Genomic DNA, 25429 nt, shown 5'->3' with positions numbered 1-25429 from the left:
GGAGTGGCTTCCGTCTGGCCACTTTACCATGAAGACCTAAATTGGTGGAGTGCTGCAGAGATGGTTGTCCTTCTGGAAGGTTCTCCCATCTCCACAGAGGAACTCTGGAGCTCTGTCAGAGTGACCATCGGGTTCTTGGTCACCTCCCTGACCAAGGCCCTTCTCCCCCGATTGCTCAGTTTGGCATCTCAAGGATGATCAATGGAAACAGGATGCACCCGAGCTGAATTTCGAGTCGCAAAGCAAACTGTCTGAATACTTATGTAAATAAGGTATATTTTTTATTTTTAATACATTTGCAAATATTTCTAAAAACCTGTTCAGTATGTAGATTACTGGAAAAAAATGAAATCCATTTTATAATAAGGCTGTAATGTAACAAAATGTGGAAAAAGTCAAGGGGGCTGAATACTTTCCAAATGCACTGTACATACATACATACATACATACATACATACATACATACATACATACATACATACATACATACATACATACATACATACATACATACATACATACATACATACATACAGTGCATTCGGAAAGTATTCAGACCCCTTGACATTTTCCACATTTTGTTACATTACAGCCTTATTATAAAATTGATTCAATTGCACATACATACATACACACAGTATTATTAAATGGGTGGTTTGATCCCTGAATGGTGATTGGCTGAAAGCTGTGGTATATCAGACCGTATACCACTGGTCTGACAAAAACAAATATTTTTTACTGTTCTAATTACATTGGTAACCTGTTTATAATAGCATTAAGGCACCTCGGGGGTTTGTGGTATATGGCCAATATTCCATGGCTAATGGCTGTATCCAGGCACTTCGAGTTGCGTCATGCTTAAGAACAGCCCTTAGCCATGGTATATTGGCCATATACCACACTTCCTCTGGCCTTATTGCTTAAGTATTTCCCTAAGGTGCAATGCACATGTAGGCTAGTAGATGAGGAACTAGTCCCACCAATGAGTGTGGGATCACTGGGGTGACCCTCTGTGAAATTCGGAATGGCATTCACCTGTGGCAAAACATGTGAAGGACAGACATGGGCATTCTGTGTGATTGGGCTTATGTTCTGTTGAAAACGGATGTGGGCAGTAGTCCCAAATATGTTTATAGTTGCTTGTTTCATTGATATTTGTGCCCCCAAACACTGGTACAGTTATTCTCAAGACCTGGAAGAACCACAATCAACATGCTTTTTTACATATTTTTTAGCCTTCATGGCACATTATCACTCATATAAGTGTCTCAATGTTTTTTTGTTGTTGACATTATATTTATTGTAGCTGACAGTGTGCTGAATCCATAGACATAAAATACTTGATGGTGCCTATTACAGAATTGCCTATAGAAGCCAAAATGTCAAGGTAGTGAAAAAATGCCATAGACTTTAGAGGAGACATGATCCACAGTCACACGACATAAATCGAGCTCATTGGGAAGTAAAGTGAATGATTTCCATACCATAAATACAGTAATTTCTGCTTGTAGGGGAGATCTACAGGACTAGTAAATGGAGCCAGACATGACGTCACTCAATTCAACCAGGATATTAATTAGGGGAGTGGGTGGAGAAGTTACGCCTATTGCTCCAATTGATCTTCGATCCCATTTCTTTCACAACCAGGAAGATATGGAGGGGTGTGTGTGGCTTGAGCGAAAGCACTTGGACTCCACTTGGACTTGAGGGGTGCCTTGGTCATTCTTTGTGTGTATGTCTGCTCGTGCGCGCGTACCTTGGTCGTTGTGTCGAGCCAGGTCTCTCTGGTCTATGTAGAGGTCATGGTCTTTGTCAAGCTCCCAGAACTTGCAGTAGATGACACAGAAATCTTCATACGAGAAGAACTCTGTCAGCTGGTTCACGTCCTCCTCCTGCTCTAGCAGGGACACGTTCTGTTGGACCAATCAATTCATCAACCAACTAGCCAGTCAACCAACCAACCAGCCAAACAATCAATTAACCAATCAATTAATGGTGACTTATTTAGCACTTTTCACTATACAGTGACGAGGAAAACCTCCCTTGATGGGAAGAAACCATGGGAGGAACCAGACTCCAAACTGAGGGTGGGTCCATCCTCATCTGACTTACAGCACTACTGTTGATGGGACAAATTATCCATTCCACCTCAGATCTTCCTTCCTACTTGGAGAAAGCTGCTTTTCCTGAGCTCCGAACAGCTGATCCTGCCTGTCCATGACCTGTTGACATTGTAGAATATCCTCTGGATGACCTGCAAGGTACACAACACAATGCTTTAACAACAGATAGCTTTAATAGCCTCCACTCAACACTCAAAAGAGCACTTCAACTCATCCACACACCCCCAAAAAATAAACAGTAAATGACACCAATGCTTCAGAGTCAGTCATGCAAACCAATTAAGATGGAACACATTTTACATGACATTTACACACATTAACCTCTTTAGACATACTTGGTAGGGTTTGAAAAATTACAAATGTATTTTGGTGTGGTATGTATGTTGACTTACTGTAATGATGTAGCGTGAGTGAAAGTCGGACGCCTCTTTCAGGAAGGCCAGGCCTGTGTGAGAGTTAAGGCCTGTCTGTGCTGTTCAGGATGTGGTGAACAACATTACAACAAGGCCGGGAGAGGTGTAGAGGACTAACTGAGGTATACCACAAGACAAGCACCAGAGACACAATAAAAAATACAACAGTATGTTAAATCACTCTTTGGGGACTCTGGGGACTTAGTAGCAGAAAGACAGACCCCCATCTTCTGCTATGCCTGTTGTAGAGATGTTGAAAGAGCTATAGGACAGGTGGGGAGGGTTGTCAAAACTTTTTTTGTTGTTGCTTTGGGGCTGGGTTGTGTGTCTTTTTTATTGGGCACAGGGGAGGGTAGTATGTTTACATTCATTTTTTTCTTCAGGTTTTACTATATAATTTCTTCCATCCTAGGCAAATGTCCTCATCTGCTTGTATGCACATCCCCTATATCAAGGTGTTTTGGTACTTCCCTTACGCACTACGCTTTTCCGCGCGCTAACTTTTACTCTACCACAGGTCAATATAGTCTACCTATCTGTCTATTCTGCCCTCTATCCACCATTCATAGTGACAATAGTGGAGGTGGATCATTTGTCCTGATCTGCAATAGGCTAAATAGCATTCAAAGCTGCATCAATTTTCAATATGAATTCACAAGAACAAATAAGAATAGCTGATAGGCAGCGGAGAGACCAGGTGCATCATTGCGCCTGAAAGAACAGTGAAGACATGAGGCACACAGCTCAAAAATCTCCCTTATTGATCTTGTTTAGGGACAATACAATTATCCTACCGAGACTAGCCTACAACACCACAATGCAATGACTAATTTCATTATTGTTTTCAAGTACAAAATTCTACTCTCGGCTGCAGTGAAAATGTCATTTGAATAACGGCGCAAAAGCCCCGTGATCTGAATGTTTCAGCACATCTCAGTATCAGAAGTAAAAAAACGCAGTCAGAGTGGCCTGCTACTGTGCCTTTCTAGACCTTATAAAATGCGGAGAGTAGACCCACAACTGATCCAAATGGAATGTCTGTTGCAGATCACCATTCTCCCAAGTCGTCCTATAAGTATTTGGCCACATATGCTCACGGCAGGCCCAGTTGTTCAGGAAAGCTAAATGTGTGCTCTACTCCAATCCGAGCGCCTATTCCCCACACACCTAGAATAAAGCTTCAATATAACCAAAATATTTATCATTAAACTTGTATTACCTTTTATATGTGGCATAAACACAACCAGTCACAATGTTTTAATCTGATTAGGCTACTTCAAAAGTCTCCTGTAGCAATGCTCACATTCCTCCAAAATATAATTCCAGCATCCTCAAAATGGCTTGGCATTAACCAGGTTTCCATCCAACCTTTTGTTGCGAGCAAAGAACATGTCATATAAAAAAATATCAGGACATCATGGCTACAGATGAAATAAACTTCACAGGGTGGTGAAGGTGCATGGTGATGAGTTTGACGCTCCTTTCAATAAATATTGAGGGTCTAAAGGCTCTGCATGGTTTACAGATGTCTGCAGTGGCCATGCAGCATTTACTGTGATGCGGCATCCGCAGAAGTCAGAGCATTCATTATTCGTGCGCTTTGCAGAGCAGCGTATAACTGTTGTGAAGGAAGTTGTCAAGGAAGTGAGTTTGTGTTCATACAGGACCTCCCGCCACCACCTACCGTCAACCAATCATGTCAATGCAGAGCTACAGTGGGGAAAAAAAGTATTTAGTCAGCCACCAATTGTGCAAGTTCTCCCACTTAAAAAGATGAGAGAGGCCTGTAATTTTCATCATAGGTACACGTCAACTATAACAGACAAACTGAGAAAAAAATTCCAGAAAATCACATTCTAGGATTTTTTATGAATTTATTTGCAAATTATGGTGGAAAATAAGTATTTGGTCAATAACAAAAGTTTCTCAATACTTTGTTATATACCCTTTGTTGGCAATGACACAGCTCAAACGTTTTCTGTAAGTCTTCACAAGGTTTTCACACACTGTTGGTGGTATTTTGGCCCATTCCTCCATGCAGATCTCCTCTAGAGCAGTGATGTTTTGGGGCTGTCGCTGGGCAACACGGACTTTCAACTCCCTCCAAAGATTTTCTATGGGGTTGAGACCTGGAGACTGGCTAGGCCACTCCAGGACCTTGAAATGGTTCTTACGAAGCCACTCCTTCGTTGCCCGGGCGGTGTGTTTGGGATCATTGTCATGCTGAAAGACCCAGCCACGTTTCATCTTCAATGCCCTTGCTGATGGAAGGAGGTTTTCATTCAAAATCTCACGATACATGGCCCCATTCATTCTTTCCTTTACACGGATCAGTCGTCCTGGTCCCTTTGTAAAAAATAGCCCCAAAGCATGATGTTTCCACCCCCATGCTCCACCCCCAACATACCACCTGAGGAAGTGTGCACGCTGCTCATCCACGTGACCCACCTGGTTCCTCTCAGCCAGGAACACCTGGTTATCAAGCTATGTCAGCTCACACACCACCTCCTCAACCAGCTACAGGTGATAGTGGACGAGCAGACGCTGGATGTGTGTGTGTGTTACGTGGTCCGTGCGCTGGGCGTGTGTAGCCCCTGGACTCACAGTGAGGTGCTGCAGGCTTTGTCTACTCTGATCTATGGAAACGGACCTCGCTGCAACCGGCACCTGAGTGAGTTGCTTGGTGATGGTGGAGTACTGCGTCTCTATAGCGACCCGTCTCAGCCAGACATGGAGCTGCGTCGTGCTGCTCTCACCTGTATGGCTAACATCTGTCTGGGTGTCCCAGGGCAGGCGTCACTAGAAGACCCCTACAGGGGTTTGTGTTTCAGAGTCTTCCTGCAGACGCTCCAGTCACCCAAACCGCCCGACGCTGACAAACTGCTTTACTGCACGGTGATCCAGGGAGCAGTGAAGGGCCTCCAGTCCTCTCTGTGTGGAGGGAAGTGGAGGTTTGGAGGCCAGGAGGAACTGGGAGCTCTACTGGCAGTTCTCAAGAGGTTCATGTTCCATGGTTGTCCAGGAGTGGGTGTGGAGTGGCCGTCCGTGCTGTACCCCGCTCCCCTGCCTCAGTACGAAACCTGCAGCACCCCCAAACCCCCTGAACCTCCACGGAACCCCCCCACCCAGACCTCAGGGAATAAGAAGAAGAAGTCTCGAGGACGGGGGAGGAAAGGAGGAGTGGATGAGGAGAGAGAGGCAGAACCCGGGCTCCAGAGAGGGGGAAGAGGAGGGGAGGCCTGGTCTAAGACCCCTGGAGCCCCACCTCCGGCCGTTCCATCCCTCTATCCGTTATGGAAGAGGAGCAGCTCTGATTCAGAGTTCTCTGATCCTGAGGGAGCAGCACACAGCAAACTGAGGTTGTTCCATGGCAGGGTGCGGCAGGGTGTGTTGCTGTGTCTCCTAGCCGTGGTGAAGGCAGTGGAGAGGAGAACGCTGTATGGCTATTGGTCGTCATTCATACCGGACGCTCCCATTGGTGGACCACCTCCTCTCACACTGCTCACTGTAGTACTGAAGGACCCTTCACCTAAGGTGCGTGCGTGTGCCCTCCAGGTGGTGTCTGCGTTGCTGGATGGTTCCCGTCAGTTCCTGGGCGTGGCTGAAGACTTGGCTCCGCCCAGAACCTCTTACACTCCATTCTCCTTCTCCCTCGCCACCGCCGTCCGCGAGCTGCACCGCTCTCTCTCCCTGGCGTTGCTGGCCGAGGCCTCTGCCCACACACTCACTCAGATCATTAAGTGCCTGGCTCACCTGGTGTGTAATGCTCCGTATAACCGTCTGAGACCCGGCCTGCTCAGCCCGCTGTGGAGACAGATACGACCCTACCTACGACACAGAGATGTGAACGTGCGTGTGTCTGTTCTGACACTGTATGGAGCATTGGTGTCGACCCAAGCCCCTCTCTCTGAGATACAGCTGCTCCTCACACAGCCACACACCTCGCAGGAGACGGCGCTGAGCTGGAGACAGAGGGAGGGGTTTTCCACACCCTCACCACACACTCCACCCTCCCACAAATACCACAACTCACACACCAAACAAACACACTCTCCTCGGGGCTCACACACTCCAGGAGAGGAGGAGCCGGGCGTGCCCTGGCTGCTGCAGCTGTGTGTGTCGCTTGTTACTCAACCCAGAGATGACCAATCAGACAGCGAGGGTCCAGGAGGAGGGGCTACAGCTCTAGAGCCCTCCCCAGTTCGCCTGGAGGCCTTACAGGTGCTAGCCCACCTGGTGCGCGGTTACTTCCCTCTGTGCCAGGCGTGTCTGTGTGAGCTGGGGCAGCTGAGTGCCCGCTGTCTCCGAGAGACAGACCCCTCCATACAACTACACGAAGCCAAGTTACTGGAGGAGTTGGGGACAGGTATCATCCAACAGTACAGAGCAGACAGCAGCCAGGCAGAGAGCTGCAGTGTCCCGATCTCACAGGTGGTCCAGTTCTGGGTGGATGTATTGAGTGGTCCGTTGAACGGGCCTGACCTACAGTGTTGGGCCTGACCTACAGTGATAACTCTCTGGTGAAGGCTGCTGCAGTCAGAGCTCTGGGAGTCAACATTCTGTTCCCCTGTCTACGAGAGGATGTGATGTTTGTAGCAGACACGGCCAACGCCATCCTGACAGCCCTGGACGACCACTCCCCCAATGTCCGCTCCAAGGCCGCCTGGTCGCTAGGCAACCTCACCGACACACTCATCGTCAACATGGAATGTGTAGGGGAGGTTTTCCAGGAGGAACTGTCTGACATGTTGGTCCTCCAGATGCTACAGTCGGCCACCAAGGCTTCTATTGACAAGGACAGGGTGAAGAGTAATGCGGTGCGTGCGTTGGGGAACCTGCTCCACTTCCTGTCTGTCAGTCAGCTGACCCGGCCGGGGTTCCAGCGCCCCCTGGAGGAGGCGGTCAGCGCACTGGTCACCACGGTCCAATCAGAAGCCACGATGAAGGTCCGCTGGAATGCCTGCTATGCCCTGGGCAACGCCTTCAGGAACCCTGCCCTGCCCCTCGATTCTGCTTCCTGGTCCGGCGATGCGTTTTCCGCCCTCTGCTGTGTTGTCACTTCCTGTCAGAACTTCAAGGTGCGCATCAAGTCTGCTGCTGCCCTCTCCGTCCCCGCCTGCCGTCATTGCTACGGTGATGCGGAGCGGTTCGGGCGTGTTTGGCGCTCACTGGCCGCGGCGTTGGAACACAGCGAGGAGACGCAGGACTTCCTGGAGTACCGCTACTGCTCCTCTCTCCGACACACACTCACACACGCCCTCACACACCTGCTACGACTCAGCCAATCACAGGACATGCCTGCCCTGGGGGTGTCGCTCGTCATGGAGAAGGGGAGGGGCTTCAAGGAACACCTGGTGAAATACCTGAGAGGGGGAGGAGGGACGGAGGGAGGGAGAGGAGGAGGGACGGAGGGAGGGAGAGGAGGAGGGACGGAGGGAGGGATGGAGGGGGAGAGAGAGAGAGAGGGGGAGGAGAGGGTGAGGACTCTGGGAGAGACGCTGGAGAGACTGAGGGGTCTGTGTGTAGGGAGGGAGGGAGGAGAAGAGGAGAGGAGTGTGGCGGTGGTGGTGGCCTTTCTGGAGGACGTTCTGAGGAGCTGTGAGGAGCTGAAGGTCACACCCTCAGATTGACCCCTGACCTCTAACCCCTGACCCCACACTGTAGCCCAACTTCGTTTCTCTCTTCATGAATTTAGGATTTGCATGATGGACAAGAGGGGGAGTTTCCACAATATTCCTCACAACAGTCCCTTGAGTGAACGAGTGAAAACTTCAGGAAGGAGAGGGGTAACAGAATGGGACTTGGAGAGGAGGACAGTTTCTGTGTTCAGGTCTAGAGAGTTGTCGACTGTGGAACGGCCAACTGTCACCTTTCCCAGTGTTTTATTCAGCTTAGAAAGTAATAAATCAATGATTCCTGATTCCTGATGTTGTTAAAGCCTTACTGCTATTATTAGTATTACTGTTGTTATTACAGTACTGCTATTATAGAATTACAGCGCTATTATTACTGTTATAATATTACAATACTATTGCTGTAGAAGTTCTGTCGTAGCCGGCCGCGACCGGGAGACCCATGGGGCGGCGCACAATTGGCCCAGCGTCGTCCAGGGTAGGGGAGGGAATGGCCGGCAGGGATGTAGCTCAGTTGGTAGAGCATGGCGTTTGCAACGCCAGGGTTGTGGGTTCGTTTCCCACGGGGGGCCAGTATGAAAAATAAAAAAATAATGTATGCACTCACTAACTGTAAGTCGCTCTGGATAAGAGCGTCTGCTAAATGACTAAAATGTAAATGTAAATGTGTTCTTTGGATGCAACTCAGCATTCTTTGTCCTCCAAACACGACGAGTTGAGTTTTTACCAAAAAGTTATATTTTGGTTTCATCTGACCATATGACATTCTCCCAATCCTCTTCTGGATCATCCAAATGCACTCTAGCAAACTTCAGACGGGCCTGGACATGTACTGGCTTAAGCAGGGGGACACGTCTGGCACTGCAGGATTTGAGTCCCTGGCGGCGTAGTGTGTTACTGATGGTAGGCTTTGTTACTGGTCCCAGCTCTCTGCAGGTCATTCACTAGGTCCCCCCGTGTGGTTCTGGGATTTTTGCTCACCGTTCTTTTTATCATTTTGACCCCACGGGGTGAGATCTTGCATGGAGCCCCAGATCGAGGGAGATTATCAGTGGTCTTGTATGTCTTCCATTTCCTAATAATTGCTCCCACAGTTGATTTCTTCAAACCAAGCTGCTTACCTATTGCAGATTCAGTCTTCCCAGCCTGGTGCAGGTCTACAATTTTGTTTCTGGTGTCCTTTGACAGCTCTTTGGTCTTGGCCATAGTGGAGTTTGGAGTGTGACTGTTTGAGGTTGTGGACAGGTGTCTTTTATACTGATAACAAGTTCAAACAGGTGCCATTAATACAGGTAACGAGTGGAGGACAGAGGAGCCTCTTAAAGAAGAAGTTACAGGTCTGTGAGAGCCCGAAATTTGTATGTGACCAAATATTTATTTTCCACCATAATTTGCAATTAAATTCATAACAAATCCTACAATGTGATTTTCTGGATTTTCTTTCCTCATTTTGTCTGTCATAGTTGACGTGTACCTATGATGAAAATTACAGGCCTCTCTCATCTTTTTAAGTGGGAGAACTTGCACAATTGGTGGCTGACTAAATACTTTTTTCCCCCACTGTATACGAAGCACTCTGCATTGTTACAAAATTTGGGAGGTGCACGGCGATGTGGTACGGAGCTCGATTTGGTCTCTGTATGCCTCCAGAGGCTCCGCAATTGTGTCAAACCCTTTGTACAGAGCCTCTGGATCGCATAAATTGGCTTTTATTCTGGTAACATGATGATCGCTGCTTGGCTGCAGTTTGACAAATAATAATCTCCCACTTTTGTCCATAATAATCTCATCATGTATACCCGCACCGTATCTGCGAGCTACTGGCTAGAGCGCACATGCCAATACCAGAGTGGGCACATTCTCCATACCTACACTAACATTTTTAGTGACAAAACCATCAGTAGGATTAGAGTTGAAAATGAGATGGAACCTCTTTTTATTTGTATTTTTATTTTTTGGGTACATGGGAATTTAACCGCAAAAGTAATTTTTATGTGCAATATATATTTACAAAAGTCATTTTTACGTGCACTACATATTTACGCACAGACTTCTATCCGTCAATTTGATGGAAACAACTTTGATGAGAAAATGTGCATATTCTTTTTATGCAGATTTTATAATATTTTCATGAACATCTGTCGGCAGATTAAATTGTTGTTGTTTTTCTCATCCATCTAAAGACAATACCCCATAATGATGAAGTGAAAACATGTTTTCATCTCATTTACATATGTATTTACAGCCATGTCGATACTTTGTAGAAGCACCTTTGGCAGCGATTACAGGTGTGAGTATTTCTGGTAAATCTGTAAGAGCTTTCCACACCTGGATTGTGTAACTTTTGCCCATTATTATTTTAAAAATTCTTCAAGGTCTGTCAAATTGGTTGTTGATCATTGCTAGACTGTCACGACTTCCTCCGAAGCTGCCTCCTCTCCTGGTTCGGGCAGGCTTCGGCATTCGTTGTCTCTGTCCTCTGGTCATCCAGGTATCGGCCGTACAGTGCACTGCCTGACCGGAAAGTACTGGTTGCCTACCTTGGCTAAGGACGTGAGGGTGTATGTCTCCTCCTGCTCGGTGTGTGCCCAGAGTAAGGCACCTAGGCACCTCCCAGCGGGTAAGTTACATCCCTTACCAGTTCCACAACGGCCATGGTCCCACTTGTTTATTGATGTTCTCACTGATCTTCCCCTCTCTCAGGGTAAAACCACCATCCTGGTCGTTGTGGACAGCTTTTCAAAAGCCTGCCGCCTCCTTCCTCTGCCCAGTCTCCCCACGTCCCTGCAGACTGCGGAGGCCCTGTTTACTCACGTCTTCCGGCACTACGGGGTGCCAGAGGACATAGTGTCTGACCAGGGTCCCCAGTTTACATCCAGGGTCTGGAAGGCGTTCATGGAACGTCTGGGGGTCTCGGTCAGCCTTACCTCTGGGTTTCACCCCAAGTCTAATGGGCAGGTGGAACAGGTGAATCAGGATGTGGGTAGGTTCCTGCAGTCGTACTGCCAGGACCAGCTGGGGGAATGGTCGGTGTTCTTGCCATGGGCCGAATATGCCCAGAACTCTCTCCGCCACTCCTCCACTAACCTATCGCCATTTTAATGTGTTTCAGGTTATCAGTCACGACTTCCTCCGAAGCTGCCTCCTCTCCTTGTTCGGGTAGGTTTCGGCGTTTGTCGTCACCGGCCTTCTAGCCACTCATTAATGTTTTTATTTTATTTCATTGCTACGGTGATGCGGAGCGGTTCGGGCGTGTTTGGCGCTCACTGGCCGCGGCGTTGGAACACAGCGAGGAGACGCAGGACTTCCTGGAGTACCGCTACTGCTCCTCTCTCCGACACACACTCACACACGCCCTCACACACCTGCTACGACTCAGCCAATCACAGGACATGCCTGCCCTGGGGGTGTCGCTCGTCATGGAGAAGGGGAGGGGCTTCAAGGAACACCTGGTGAAATACCTGAGAGGGGGAGGAGGGACGGAGGGAGGGAGAGGAGGAGGGACGGAGGGAGGGAGAGGAGGAGGGACGGAGGGAGGGATGGAGGGGGAGAGAGAGAGAGAGGGGGAGGAGAGGGTGAGGACTCTGGGAGAGACGCTGGAGAGACTGAGGGGTCTGTGTGTAGGGAGGGAGGGAGGAGAAGAGGAGAGGAGTGTGGCGGTGGTGGTGGCCTTTCTGGAGGACGTTCTGAGGAGCTGTGAGGAGCTGAAGGTCACACCCTCAGATTGACCCCTGACCTCTAACCCCTGACCCCACACTGTAGCCCAACTTCGTTTCTCTCTTCATGAATTTAGGATTTGCATGATGGACAAGAGGGGGAGTTTCCACAATATTCCTCACAACAGTCCCTTGAGTGAACGAGTGAAAACTTCAGGAAGGAGAGGGGTAACAGAATGGGACTTGGAGAGGAGGACAGTTTCTGTGTTCAGGTCTAGAGAGTTGTCGACTGTGGAACGGCCAACTGTCACCTTTCCCAGTGTTTTATTCAGCTTAGAAAGTAATAAATCAATGATTCCTGATTCCTGATGTTGTTAAAGCCTTACTGCTATTATTAGTATTACTGTTGTTATTACAGTACTGCTATTATAGAATTACAGCGCTATTATTACTGTTATAATATTACAATACTATTGCTGTAGAAGTTCTGTCGTAGCCGGCCGCGACCGGGAGACCCATGGGGCGGCGCACAATTGGCCCAGCGTCGTCCAGGGTAGGGGAGGGAATGGCCGGCAGGGATGTAGCTCAGTTGGTAGAGCATGGCGTTTGCAACGCCAGGGTTGTGGGTTCGTTTCCCACGGGGGGCCAGTATGAAAAATAAAAAAATAATGTATGCACTCACTAACTGTAAGTCGCTCTGGATAAGAGCGTCTGCTAAATGACTAAAATGTAAATGTAAATGTGTTCTTTGGATGCAACTCAGCATTCTTTGTCCTCCAAACACGACGAGTTGAGTTTTTACCAAAAAGTTATATTTTGGTTTCATCTGACCATATGACATTCTCCCAATCCTCTTCTGGATCATCCAAATGCACTCTAGCAAACTTCAGACGGGCCTGGACATGTACTGGCTTAAGCAGGGGGACACGTCTGGCACTGCAGGATTTGAGTCCCTGGCGGCGTAGTGTGTTACTGATGGTAGGCTTTGTTACTGGTCCCAGCTCTCTGCAGGTCATTCACTAGGTCCCCCCGTGTGGTTCTGGGATTTTTGCTCACCGTTCTTTTTATCATTTTGACCCCACGGGGTGAGATCTTGCATGGAGCCCCAGATCGAGGGAGATTATCAGTGGTCTTGTATGTCTTCCATTTCCTAATAATTGCTCCCACAGTTGATTTCTTCAAACCAAGCTGCTTACCTATTGCAGATTCAGTCTTCCCAGCCTGGTGCAGGTCTACAATTTTGTTTCTGGTGTCCTTTGACAGCTCTTTGGTCTTGGCCATAGTGGAGTTTGGAGTGTGACTGTTTGAGGTTGTGGACAGGTGTCTTTTATACTGATAACAAGTTCAAACAGGTGCCATTAATACAGGTAACGAGTGGAGGACAGAGGAGCCTCTTAAAGAAGAAGTTACAGGTCTGTGAGAGCCCGAAATTTGTATGTGACCAAATATTTATTTTCCACCATAATTTGCAATTAAATTCATAACAAATCCTACAATGTGATTTTCTGGATTTTCTTTCCTCATTTTGTCTGTCATAGTTGACGTGTACCTATGATGAAAATTACAGGCCTCTCTCATCTTTTTAAGTGGGAGAACTTGCACAATTGGTGGCTGACTAAATACTTTTTTCCCCCACTGTATACGAAGCACTCTGCATTGTTACAAAATTTGGGAGGTGCACGGCGATGTGGTACGGAGCTCGATTTGGTCTCTGTATGCCTCCAGAGGCTCCGCAATTGTGTCAAACCCTTTGTACAGAGCCTCTGGATCGCATAAATTGGCTTTTATTCTGGTAACATGATGATCGCTGCTTGGCTGCAGTTTGACAAATAATAATCTCCCACTTTTGTCCATAATAATCTCATCATGTATACCCGCACCGTATCTGCGAGCTACTGGCTAGAGCGCACATGCCAATACCAGAGTGGGCACATTCTCCATACCTACACTAACATTTTTAGTGACAAAACCATCAGTAGGATTAGAGTTGAAAATGAGATGGAACCTCTTTTTATTTGTATTTTTATTTTTTGGGTACATGGGAATTTAACCGCAAAAGTAATTTTTATGTGCAATATATATTTACAAAAGTCATTTTTACGTGCACTACATATTTACGCACAGACTTCTATCCGTCAATTTGATGGAAACAACTTTGATGAGAAAATGTGCATATTCTTTTTATGCAGATTTTATAATATTTTCATGAACATCTGTCGGCAGATTAAATTGTTGTTGTTTTTCTCATCCATCTAAAGACAATACCCCATAATGATGAAGTGAAAACATGTTTTCATCTCATTTACATATGTATTTACAGCCATGTCGATACTTTGTAGAAGCACCTTTGGCAGCGATTACAGGTGTGAGTATTTCTGGTAAATCTGTAAGAGCTTTCCACACCTGGATTGTGTAACTTTTGCCCATTATTATTTTAAAAATTCTTCAAGGTCTGTCAAATTGGTTGTTGATCATTGCTAGACTGTCACGACTTCCTCCGAAGCTGCCTCCTCTCCTGGTTCGGGCAGGCTTCGGCATTCGTTGTCTCTGTCCTCTGGTCATCCAGGTATCGGCCGTACAGTGCACTGCCTGACCGGAAAGTACTGGTTGCCTACCTTGGCTAAGGACGTGAGGGTGTATGTCTCCTCCTGCTCGGTGTGTGCCCAGAGTAAGGCACCTAGGCACCTCCCAGCGGGTAAGTTACATCCCTTACCAGTTCCACAACGGCCATGGTCCCACTTGTTTATTGATGTTCTCACTGATCTTCCCCTCTCTCAGGGTAAAACCACCATCCTGGTCGTTGTGGACAGCTTTTCAAAAGCCTGCCGCCTCCTTCCTCTGCCCAGTCTCCCCACGTCCCTGCAGACTGCGGAGGCCCTGTTTACTCACGTCTTCCGGCACTACGGGGTGCCAGAGGACATAGTGTCTGACCAGGGTCCCCAGTTTACATCCAGGGTCTGGAAGGCGTTCATGGAACGTCTGGGGGTCTCGGTCAGCCTTACCTCTGGGTTTCACCCCAAGTCTAATGGGCAGGTGGAACAGGTGAATCAGGATGTGGGTAGGTTCCTGCAGTCGTACTGCCAGGACCAGCTGGGGGAATGGTCGGTGTTCTTGCCATGGGCCGAATATGCCCAGAACTCTCTCCGCCACTCCTCCACTAACCTATCGCCATTTTAATGTGTTTCAGGTTATCAGTCACGACTTCCTCCGAAGCTGCCTCCTCTCCTTGTTCGGGTAGGTTTCGGCGTTTGTCGTCACCGGCCTTCTAGCCACTCATTAATGTTTTTATTTTATTTTACCTTGATTTAACTAGGCAAGTCAGTTAACAACAAATTCTTATTTACGATAATGGCCTACACCGGCCAAACTCATCATTCCATTTGTTTTCTCTTGTTTATTACAAACACCTGGTTCATATCCCCTCATCAGTACCTGTATAAGTGTTCCCTCTGCCCCCTTGTCTTTGTGTTTGATTGTTTATTGTGGAGGTTAGATTAGCTCGGTGGAGCTCCTTGTATTTTGTATCGCCGGGATATTTCACCCGTGTGCCTTGTTGTTTACCAGTGCGCCTGATTTACGCACTGGAGTGTTTGACGCATTGCTGCGTACCGCTGTGTTTTCTGAATAAAACCTTTCATTCTGTGATTTACCCTCCTGCGCCTGACTCCTTCAAAATCACTCACCACACTATCTGTTCCTGAATTTTATCTCTATCCCATGTCCTTAACTACACACCCAGACCAGCTGCAGGGAGCTAGAGGGAACCATCCTAACGAAAAGCACAGCATTGGTAGTTAAGAAATGTCTCTAATCTTTTTAAGCATATTATTAATTGTTAACTATTAATTTTAAACAAATCAGGTAAATATGTGATCTTTCTCTCACACATTCCCCATCAGGTGGACAACACCCTAATGGGTGATGCCCCCAATGCATATGGGTCCGGTACATTTCTCAAATGACTGGTAAATTAAAATCTTCCCAGTCACGTTGTCTGGCTCCACATTTTCCTAACGGAAACCCTGAAACACACACACGCTCACACACTCTAACACACGCACTCTACACACAAAGACATTGTAATATTGTAGAACTGTAAATTGTATATTGTACATTTGTAATAATAGAGTAATAATGTATTGTATGTATTGTTTTATTTTTTTATGTAGGCTGCTGTTTTGTTGTGATGTAATTGTTAGAATCCAGTTTGGATCCCAGGAAGAGAAATGGAGATCCTAATAAATACTATAGGCAGTCAGCAGATGGCTTACATGCCAACAAGACCCATTGGCTAACTGGAATGTTATCTGGGGATACTCCAGTAGTGGAATGGTTGGTTGTCTGATTGTGAAGGAAAGTCTGTGATAGGGCTCTCACAAAGACTTGCCTTTAGATCTTTACAATGCCTAATTGGCCTGTGGGTGGAGTTTTTTATGTACAATGTGGCAAAAGATCTTGCAGGCCACGTCCTACATATTTATTTATATTCCTTTGGATGTCGGGTAGGATGATAATTAAGCCAATATTAACTGGGTGGTTGGCATTAATTACAGACTGGGGCACGCCCAGCAGGAAATGTGGAGGGTGACATAACCTGTGAGTGTGACCTCAGGCTACTTAAGAGGTTAGTTAGTGTACTGTAGCTAGGTCATAGACCATGACTAAGAAGCGTTGGTTGTGAGGGACATAGCACAGCTCCACACACATTACATTTGAAGATGATCCCTGGGCTTTGATGGACAGTAAAAGGGTTGCATAGGAGGTGGAGCTGATCAAGCATGGTGCACAAATACCACTATCTCACAGTCAATCCCCAGCCACCATAAACGAGCACATACAGCATGTTTTACCATTCTAAGGTGCCTCTTGATTGCGCTTAATGGCATATGTCCTTATAGGGATGTTGGGGTTACTGCACAGTTTCCCAGACCAATGCACGAGAGATCATTCTTCACATGCGAGTCCAGTTCATGGGTTGGCCTGCCATGGGGGGAGCAAAATGTTTACATGTGAGGGCAATGCACCAACAGTTTACAGATGGCATTTGGCTGTTTTATGGCCTCCTGACATGGCAGTCCAGTTCCATGGTGTCTCTGTCTCTAGTAACTGCCTGAGAGAAGGACTGATGGTGGAGTGGGCCTAACGAGGACAGTTCTGGCAGATTCAGGATGGCATTGACATTGGAGAGGTGCAATTCCTATAACATGTGAAGGCCCACTAAATTGATGGCATTTCATGTCAATGAGTGTCAGGTTGTGTTGGTTCATTGTAGTAAACACCTGCCTTATGCGCTTCTCAACATATAAGGCAACTCCAGCTCAGACTTCAGGATAGTGGACATGATTGTCTGGAAGAAGCAATGTGCCAGCTCAACCTGAACAGGATAAGAGTGCACTGGAACATCCCAATGTGCATCACAAATGCAGTGAGCCAGCGGAAGGTCATGTTGGATTCAGGCAGACGTATTGGACTAGCAATGAATCAAAGCTCACTTCTAAATGATAAGGAGGTGACTTAAGAGCCCAATCCTGGAGGCACAAGTTATACCACAGTGGAAACAAGTTGTAGAGCTAAGGAGAAGTTGTCAGAGTCCAGGGTTGGATTATCTTTCCTTTCGTTGGAGCTTCCCAGTTGCCTCATTAATCCTTTGAGGCTTGTGACCTGGAATGCTTGGTGTTGCCATGCCATGCAGTCTGCTGCCTTTTTATACTGGCAGCAGGTAGCTTAGTGGTTAAGAGCATTGTGCCAGTAACCGAAAGGTTGCTGGTTCTAATCCCCGAGCCGACTAGGTGAAAAATCTGTCGATGTGCCCTTGAGTAAGGCACTTAACCCTATTTGCTCTGGATAAGAGCGTCTGCTAAATGACCAATTATTTATTTTAAAAACGTTGACTGAACAACGTTGTTTGTTATCAAACCAATAATTAGCGACCCGGGATTAGTTTAAAACGGCCCACAACATGGTTTGTGAAATTGTGTGAATCCCAATAGAAAGAAAAAATGGCATCTCCGGTAATATGGATCATATTATTTGAACCGTTTAGGCTACACACAAGCAGTTTTCTTTGCTGTAATTCTGCAAGCATGCCTGTCATGAAGCGGTGCTCCATTTTCCCTCTCTGGCACTCAGAGGCTGCATGACAGTGAACTTGCAAAGTCTACTCAGACTGGCCTTCGCTGTATCAACATTGCTCGCTCTAAGCACTGCTCGAATGTAACAAGTGTACAAATCTAACAACAGAAGACACATCAGGGTCTGCATCCCCGCTCACCATCACGGCTAAATTATATTTTAAAAACGTTTATCCAATGTAAAAAACAGCATTTAAATTTTTTTTTTTACATAAGACCAAATTCAGGTGGTGAGTAACATATTTGGTAAAAGACCAAGTCCATATTATGACAAGAACAGATCAAATAAGCAAAGAAAAATGACAGTCCATCATTACTTTAAGAAATGAAGGTCAGTCAATAAGGAACATTTCAAGAACTTTGAAAGTTTATTCAAGTGCAGTTGCAAAAACCATCAAGCGCTATGATGAAACTGGCTCTCATGAGGACCGCCACAGGAATGGAAGACCCAGAGTTACCTCTGCTGCAGAGGATAAGTTCATTAGCCCAAATAAGTGTTTCACTGAGTTCAAGTAACAGACACATCTCAACATCAACTGCTCGGAGGAGACTGTGTGAATAAGGCCTTCATGGTCTAATTGATGCAAAGAAACCACTACTAAAGGACACCAATAAGAAGAAGAGACTTGCTTGGGCCAAGAAACACGAGCAATGGACATTAGCCAGTTGGAAATGTGTCCTTTGGTCTGGAGTCCAAATGTGAGATTTTTGGTTCAAACCACCGTGTCATTGTGAGACGCGGTGTGGGTGAACGGATGATCTCTGCATGTATATTTCCCACTGTAAAGCATGGAGGAGGTTGTGTTATGGTGTGAGGGTGCTTTGCTGGTGACACTGTCTGTGATTTATTTAGAATTCAAGGCACACTTAACCAAAAACCAAGCCATGAGGTCGAAGGAATTGTCCGTAGAGCTCCGAGACAGGATTGTGTCGAGGCACAGATCTGGGGAAGGGTACCAAAACATTTATGCAGCATTGAAGGTCCCCAAGAACACAGTGGCCTCCATCATTTTTAAATGGAAGAAGTTTGGAACCACCAAGACTCTTCCTAGAGCTGGCCGCCCGGCCAAACTGAGCAATCGGGGGAGAAGGGTATTGGTCAGGGAGGTGACCAAGAACCCAATGGTCATTCGACAGAGCTCCAGAGTTCCTCTGTGGAGATGGGAGAACTTTCCAGAAGGACAACCATCTCTGCAGCACTCCACCAATCAGGCCTTTATGGTAGAGTGGTCAGACAGAAGCCACTCCTCAATAAAAGGCACAAGACAGCCCGCTTGGAGTTTGCCAAAAGGCACCTAAAGGACTCTCAGACCATGAGAAACAAGATTCTCTGATCTAATGAAACCAAGATTGAAACCAAGATTGACGCTTGGCCTGAATGCCAAACGTCCCGTCTGGAGGAAACCTGGCACCATCCCTACGGTGAAGTATGGTGGTGGCAGCATCATGCTGTGGGGATGTTTTTCAGTGGCAGGGACTGTGAGACTAGTCAGGATCGAGGGAATGATGAATGGAGCAAAGCACAGAGAGATCCTTGATGAAAACCTGCTCCAGAGTGCTCAGGACCTCAGACTGGGGGCAAAGGTTCACCTTACAACAGGACAACATCCCTAAGCACACAGCCAAGACAACGCAGGAGTGGCTTCGGGACAGGTCTCTGAATATCCTTGAGTGGCCCAGCCAGAGCCCGGACTTCAACCAGATCAAACATTTTTAGAGACCTAAAAACAGCTGTGCAGCGACGCTCCTCATCCAACCTGACAGAGCTTGAGAGGATCTGCAGAGAAGAATGGGAGAAACTCCCCAAATACAGGTGTGCCAAGCTTGTAGCGTCATAACCCTACGCGAGTCTGTAATCGCTGCGAAATGTGCTTCAAAGTACTGAATACTTATGTAAATGTTATTTCCTTTTATTATTTTCAATAAATTTGAAAACAATTCTAAAACATTATTTTTGCTTTCATTGTGGGGTATTGTGTGTAGATTGATGAGGGAAAAACAGTTTAATCAATTTTGGAATAAGGCTGTAATGTAACAAAATGTGGAAAAAGTCAAGGGGTCTTAATACTTTCCCAATGTACATGTAAACTGGAGTAATAGTGACCAGCAGCAGTTGCCATACCAGACAGTGATACAACAAGTCAGGATGCTCTCAATGGTGAAGCTGTAAAAAGTTCCTGAGGATCTGAGGGGCCATGCAAATAGTTTCAGCCTCCTGAAGGAAAAGAGGCGTTGCCGTGCCTTCTTTAAGACTGTTCAGGTGTGAGAGGACCACACCGAGGGAGCTTTTGACCCTCTCGGCGGAGGGAGCTCTTGACCCTCTCGGCCCCATCGATGTGGATGGGGTGGTGTGCCCCCCTCCCCCCTCTGTTCCCTGTAGTCCACGATCAGCTCCTTGGTCTTGCTGACGTTGAGGGAGAAATTGTTGTCCTGGTACCACACTGCCAGTTCTCTGATCTACTCCCTGTAGGCTGTCTCATCGCCATTGGTGATCAGGCCTACCACCGTCGCATCATCAGCAAACTTGATGATGGAGTTGGAGTCGTTTGTGGCTACATAGTCGTGGGTAAACAGGGAGTACAGGAGGGGGCTAAGCACACACCCCTGGGGGGCCCCTGTGTTGAGGGTAAGCGTGGCGGAAGTGTTGTTGCCTACTCTCACCAACTGGGGTTGGCCCATCAGGAAGTCCAGTTGCAGAGGGAGGTGTTCAGTCCCAGAGGGCACTATGGTGTTGAACACTGAGGTGTAGTCAATTAACAGGATTCTCACATAGGTATTCCTCTTGTCCAGGTGGGAGAGGGCAGTGTGGAGTACAATTGAGATCGCATCGTCTGTCGATCTGTTGGGGTGGTATACAAATTGGAGTGGGTCTAAGGTGTCTGGGATGATGGAGGTGGTGTGCCATGACCAGCCTTTCAAAGCACTTCATGATTAGAGATGTTACAGAGTGCGGTAGTCATTGTGGCAGGTAACCCAAAGGTTACTACAATCATGACTCCGTTGATCTACGTGCGTACGTGCACGTAGGTGGAATGGGATTTTTGGAGCAGCGGACACATGTTGGTTACATGATATCCTCACCAGTTCTACTCCCATTTACAATGGGGCGACAGTAAAGCTTTTTTTTTGTAGTAGCTAGCTGGCAGCCTAGCTAACAACGTGAAATAATGAGATTTATAATGAACGTCGTCATATTTTGGTCATGCTAGCTAGTTGGCTACAGCATGTTCTACCATTTCACAATAGCCTGGAATCATTAGTCATTACTTCTAAACAAAAAACCTTTTTGGGTGGATTCTTGTTTGGTTTAATGTTTGAATTGTCACTGAGAATATATTTGGTTATCAATGCAAAATAGGATATTTTGATGAATAGCCTATATAGCCTATAGATAATGTCCTTCATTCTATAGCTAGAGGACTCCTGGAGTGATAAGTATAATCTTTGCCTTTATCCCATAGGGTGGCGCACAATTGGCCCAGCGTCGTCCGGGTTTGGCCGGTGTAGGCCGTCATTGTAAATAAGAATTTGTTCTTAACTGACTTGCTTAGTTAAATAAAGGTTAAAAAAAAATAAAAGATATATAAAAAATAAAAAATAAAAAATCTGTTGTTGTCTAGTACTGTCTTTTGGCTAGCTAGGGCCATCTACTTTAAGTGCTGCCTGTCTTCCCAGTGGCCTACTTGGTGTGCGAAACTGCTGACTGCTCATAATTTGCAGATACAGACGTCAATACTTATGTCATGCAATAAAATGCAAATTAATTACTTAAAAATCATACAATGTGATTTTCTGGATTTAAGTTTTAGATTCCGTCTCTCACAGTTAAAGTGTACCTATGATAAAAATTACAGACCTCTACATGCTTTGTAAGTAGGAATACTTGCAAAATTGGCAGTGTATCAAATACTTGTTCTCCCCACTGTAGTTGTTGACACATCAACCAGGATCAAGGGGCAGGGCAATTTGTGACTTGTTTTGGTAATCAGTGGCTGTATTGAAGGGGGAGTGGTTTCACCTCTCTTAGACAATCAGCAATTAGTACAGGGAGGTGTGCTCTCCACCTCTGCTAGGCAATTAGCAAATAGTGTTAGTACTTCAGTCTCCCCTGGTTTCTCAGCGGCAGCTGTAAGTGGCGGTCTAGTCGTAAAACTAAGACTGTCGCCGAAACAAAGATCGTTCTGCCGGAGTTGTTCGAGGGAGTTGTTCGAGGGAGGCTCCACACCACTCTCTCACTTGAGTATCTTACCCAGTTATTTTCAGATCAAATTATCTCCCTGTAGGCTTTACAGACACCCTCCAGCCATTGGCTGCAACCCTACTAATTTAGTGTACCCTGCGTGCACAACCCATGAGGAATTATGGGTCTCTGGCAGCGTTTGAAACTGCCGATCTGCGGTCAAGAACGCCGAGTTCATCTCGGTCTATGTTGTCCTTCAGTTCCTTGTACTTTCTTGCCCTGACGGAGACATGGATCACCCCAGAGAACACTGCTACTCCAGCTGCTCTTTCTTTATCTGACTACATTTACTCTCATTGTCCGTGAGCATCAGGTCGTGGTGGTGGAACAGGTCTACTCATTTTGTCTTTTCTCCCTCTCTCACCTGTCCATCTCCTCATTTTAATTCCATGCGGTCACTTGTCCACTCAAGCTTAACATTGTCATCTATCGCCCACTAGGTGCCCTTGGAAAGTTCCTCAATGAGCTTGACACCTTGATAAGCTAATTTCCTGACGATGGTTCACTGCACTTCGTACTTGGCGACTTCAACCTCCCGACGTCTGCCTTCGATTCATTTCTTTCCAACTCTTTCCCCTCCATGCCCCTTGACCTCACCCTCTCCCAATCCCCTCCAACTCACAAGGCAGGCAATACGCTTGACCTCATCTTTACTAGAGGCTGCTCGCCTACAAATCTCACTGCACCCCCCCTCCAGGTCTCTGATCACTACTTTGTTTGCATTTCTGTCTCCCTTTCCTTCAACCCTAAGCACTCCGCCCCTACCCACATGGTCATGCGTCGTCGTAATCTTCGCTCGCTCTCCCACAACTCTCTCCTCTTCTATTCTATCATCTCTTTCTTATGCTAAATCCTTCTCCCTCCTGTTTCCTGATTCTGCCTCTTCGACCCTACTCTTCTCCCTTTCCGCATCTTATGACTCGCACTGTCCCCTTTCCTCCTGGCCAGCTCGGCCCTCCCCTCCTGCCCCGTGGCTGAGTGACTCATTACAAGCTTACAGAACAGGGCTGCGGGCAGCTGAACGAAAACGGAGGAAAACTAAACTTCTGAAGGACCTACAGAATCATCCTTTCACTCCCTCTCTACCTTCTCTTCCTCTGTATCCGCTGCTAAAGCCACTTTCTACCACTCTAAATTTCAAGCTTCTGCTTCTAACCCTAGGAAAATATTTTCCACTTTCTCCTCCTTCCTTAATCATCCACCTCCACCCTCTCTGCAGACGACTTTGTCAACTACTTTGAAAAGAAGGTTAACAACATCCGCTACTCATTCACTCAGCCTGTTGATTCCACTGGTCTTACTCACACAGAACTACCCTATGCCTTGACCTCTTTCTCCCATATCTCTCCAGATGACATCCTGCGACTAGTGAGGTCTGGCCGCCCGACAACCTGCCTGCTCGACATCATCCCCTCCTCCAGACCATCTCTGGAGAAGTTCTCCCGTTCCTCACTTCCCTCATCAACAAGCAAATAACTGCCGGTCTCACGGTACTTGACCACAATTAACATAAACACGTTTAGCATCTCCTGGCTTCCACGCATAGCCTACATGCCACTGATGCATTATATTAGATGATGCACATGCCTTGTGCTGACATAAAAATGTACTCGCTAGAGACAGGAACTGGATAATCTTTTCATAACATTCTCCCACAAAGGTACCTGCCCTATCCGGAGTAGCCTACTCTCCCTTCTCTGACAGCTGGAACTGGTAGTTAATCATTTCACCCTCTTCCATGGCTGCTAGCTAGCTAGCTAGCTAGCTACAAATGTATTTCAAGTTACAACAATAAATACATCAAGATAGGTAGCTAACTAGCTAATATGAAGTTAGCTAGCTGGTGATATTTAATTAACTTGGCTAGCTATACGGTATGTAAAGATAGGTAGCGAAAATTACGTTAGTAGCTCCGAAGCGCCTCTCACTCACATGGCTTTCTCAGATATCTCAAATCTTATTAGCTAATGCCCATCACATGATCGGGTCCTTCTCACAGGCATCTCAGCTTCGAAATATGCTACAAGTGAAGACAGACACATCGGGGATGCAACTACGCACGTCCTTCTTATCGAATTCCGAAGCGCATATTGAAGATGTTAGAAGAACTGTCCACATTTAGGCTACTTTTCGTCAGCCAACAATGTATGTCAATCTTCTTTCCCCCATAGTACAAAAGTTTACCTATTCTATTGGTCACCTTGTCCATCTGTGCAATAAATAAATATTCAAAAAATACTCTGGGACAGTTGTGGGATGCGATAGATCCCAAATTAATACAACCACTCGCATCAAAAACCTTTAAAAAGCAATGAGGCTGATGCAACAGATGAGAATGTTTAGCTTAAAATGTTGATAAACTATTAGGCTATTTCTTCACATTATAAGTCCAGCAATGCGCACACCGCAGTAGGCTATAAGTGTGAATGTTACAAAATGAAATCATTTAGCTGGAAAACAAGTTCAAAAGTGACCGCATATATACGATTATGCATGTAATGCTTTATTATAAAGGTGCATTTTTATGGTGAAAATTATCTTCCCCAAACTTGAAATTCAACCGGCACCTATGTATACCAGTTAGGTAGGCTTTACACTGGTTGTAAAGCGGATTAATGTGCTTAATTTTAAGAAGTTATTTGGCCACTTTAGTTGTGATACAAACCTTATCAAAACATACAGGCCTATGGGCTAGACCAAATGAGGTGTGTGACAAAAATAAAGGAATGCGTTGTTTCTTGCCTTACTGCACACGATGGGCATCACTCACAAGTGATAGGCTATTCTTAATTTATACAATGGGTGGGTCTAATGTTCCCTGGTATTCAGCCTAAAACCCTCCTCCTTCCCGACGGAGCAGGGCCGGGTGGCCTACATTATCATTCTGTTGACGGGTTGGGCCCTTTCCTGGGCTAACGCGGAGTGGGAGAGCCAAACTCCGGCATGCTCCGACTTCTACCAATTAATCCGGGGGCTACGCAAGGTGTTCGACACCTCTCGGGTGGTGTCGGGGCACGAGGACAGGAGGCGGCTAACGGCCTGTCGGCAGGATGACCGTTCGGTGGCGGACTACTCCGTGGCGTTCCGGACCCGGGCTCAAGAGGCAGGATGGGAGGAGGCCGCCCTGGTCGTCCTTTACGCGCAGGGGCTATCGGAGGGGATGAAGGATGAACTCTCCTTCAGGTAGCTGCGTTAGCGACTGTACTGCCTTGTCGACCTCTCGGTGCGGGTAG

The 25429-nt window shown here is 46.6% G+C and overlaps 1 protein-coding gene across 1 annotated transcript; it reads left to right on the top strand.

The window, feature by feature from the left end:
* Window positions 1–4909: 4909 nt before the first annotated feature.
* Window positions 4910–8212, top strand: LOC311143389 (HEAT repeat-containing protein 6-like; the record flags this gene model as incomplete). Its single annotated transcript, XM_084179223.1, is given in 2 exon segments — window positions 4910–7022; window positions 7025–8212. Coding segments are annotated over 2 exon segments (3255 nt in total). The 3' UTR covers window positions 8167–8212.
* Between the last annotated feature and the right edge of the window lie 17217 nt (window positions 8213–25429).

Source organism: Coregonus lavaretus (assembly GCF_964263955.1).
Source record: "Coregonus lavaretus genome assembly, chromosome: 16".
NCBI classification, from domain to species: domain Eukaryota; kingdom Metazoa; phylum Chordata; class Actinopteri; order Salmoniformes; family Salmonidae; genus Coregonus; species Coregonus lavaretus.
Note: the sequence above shows the minus strand (reverse complement) of the source record. Positions and strands in the feature narration are given on the sequence as shown.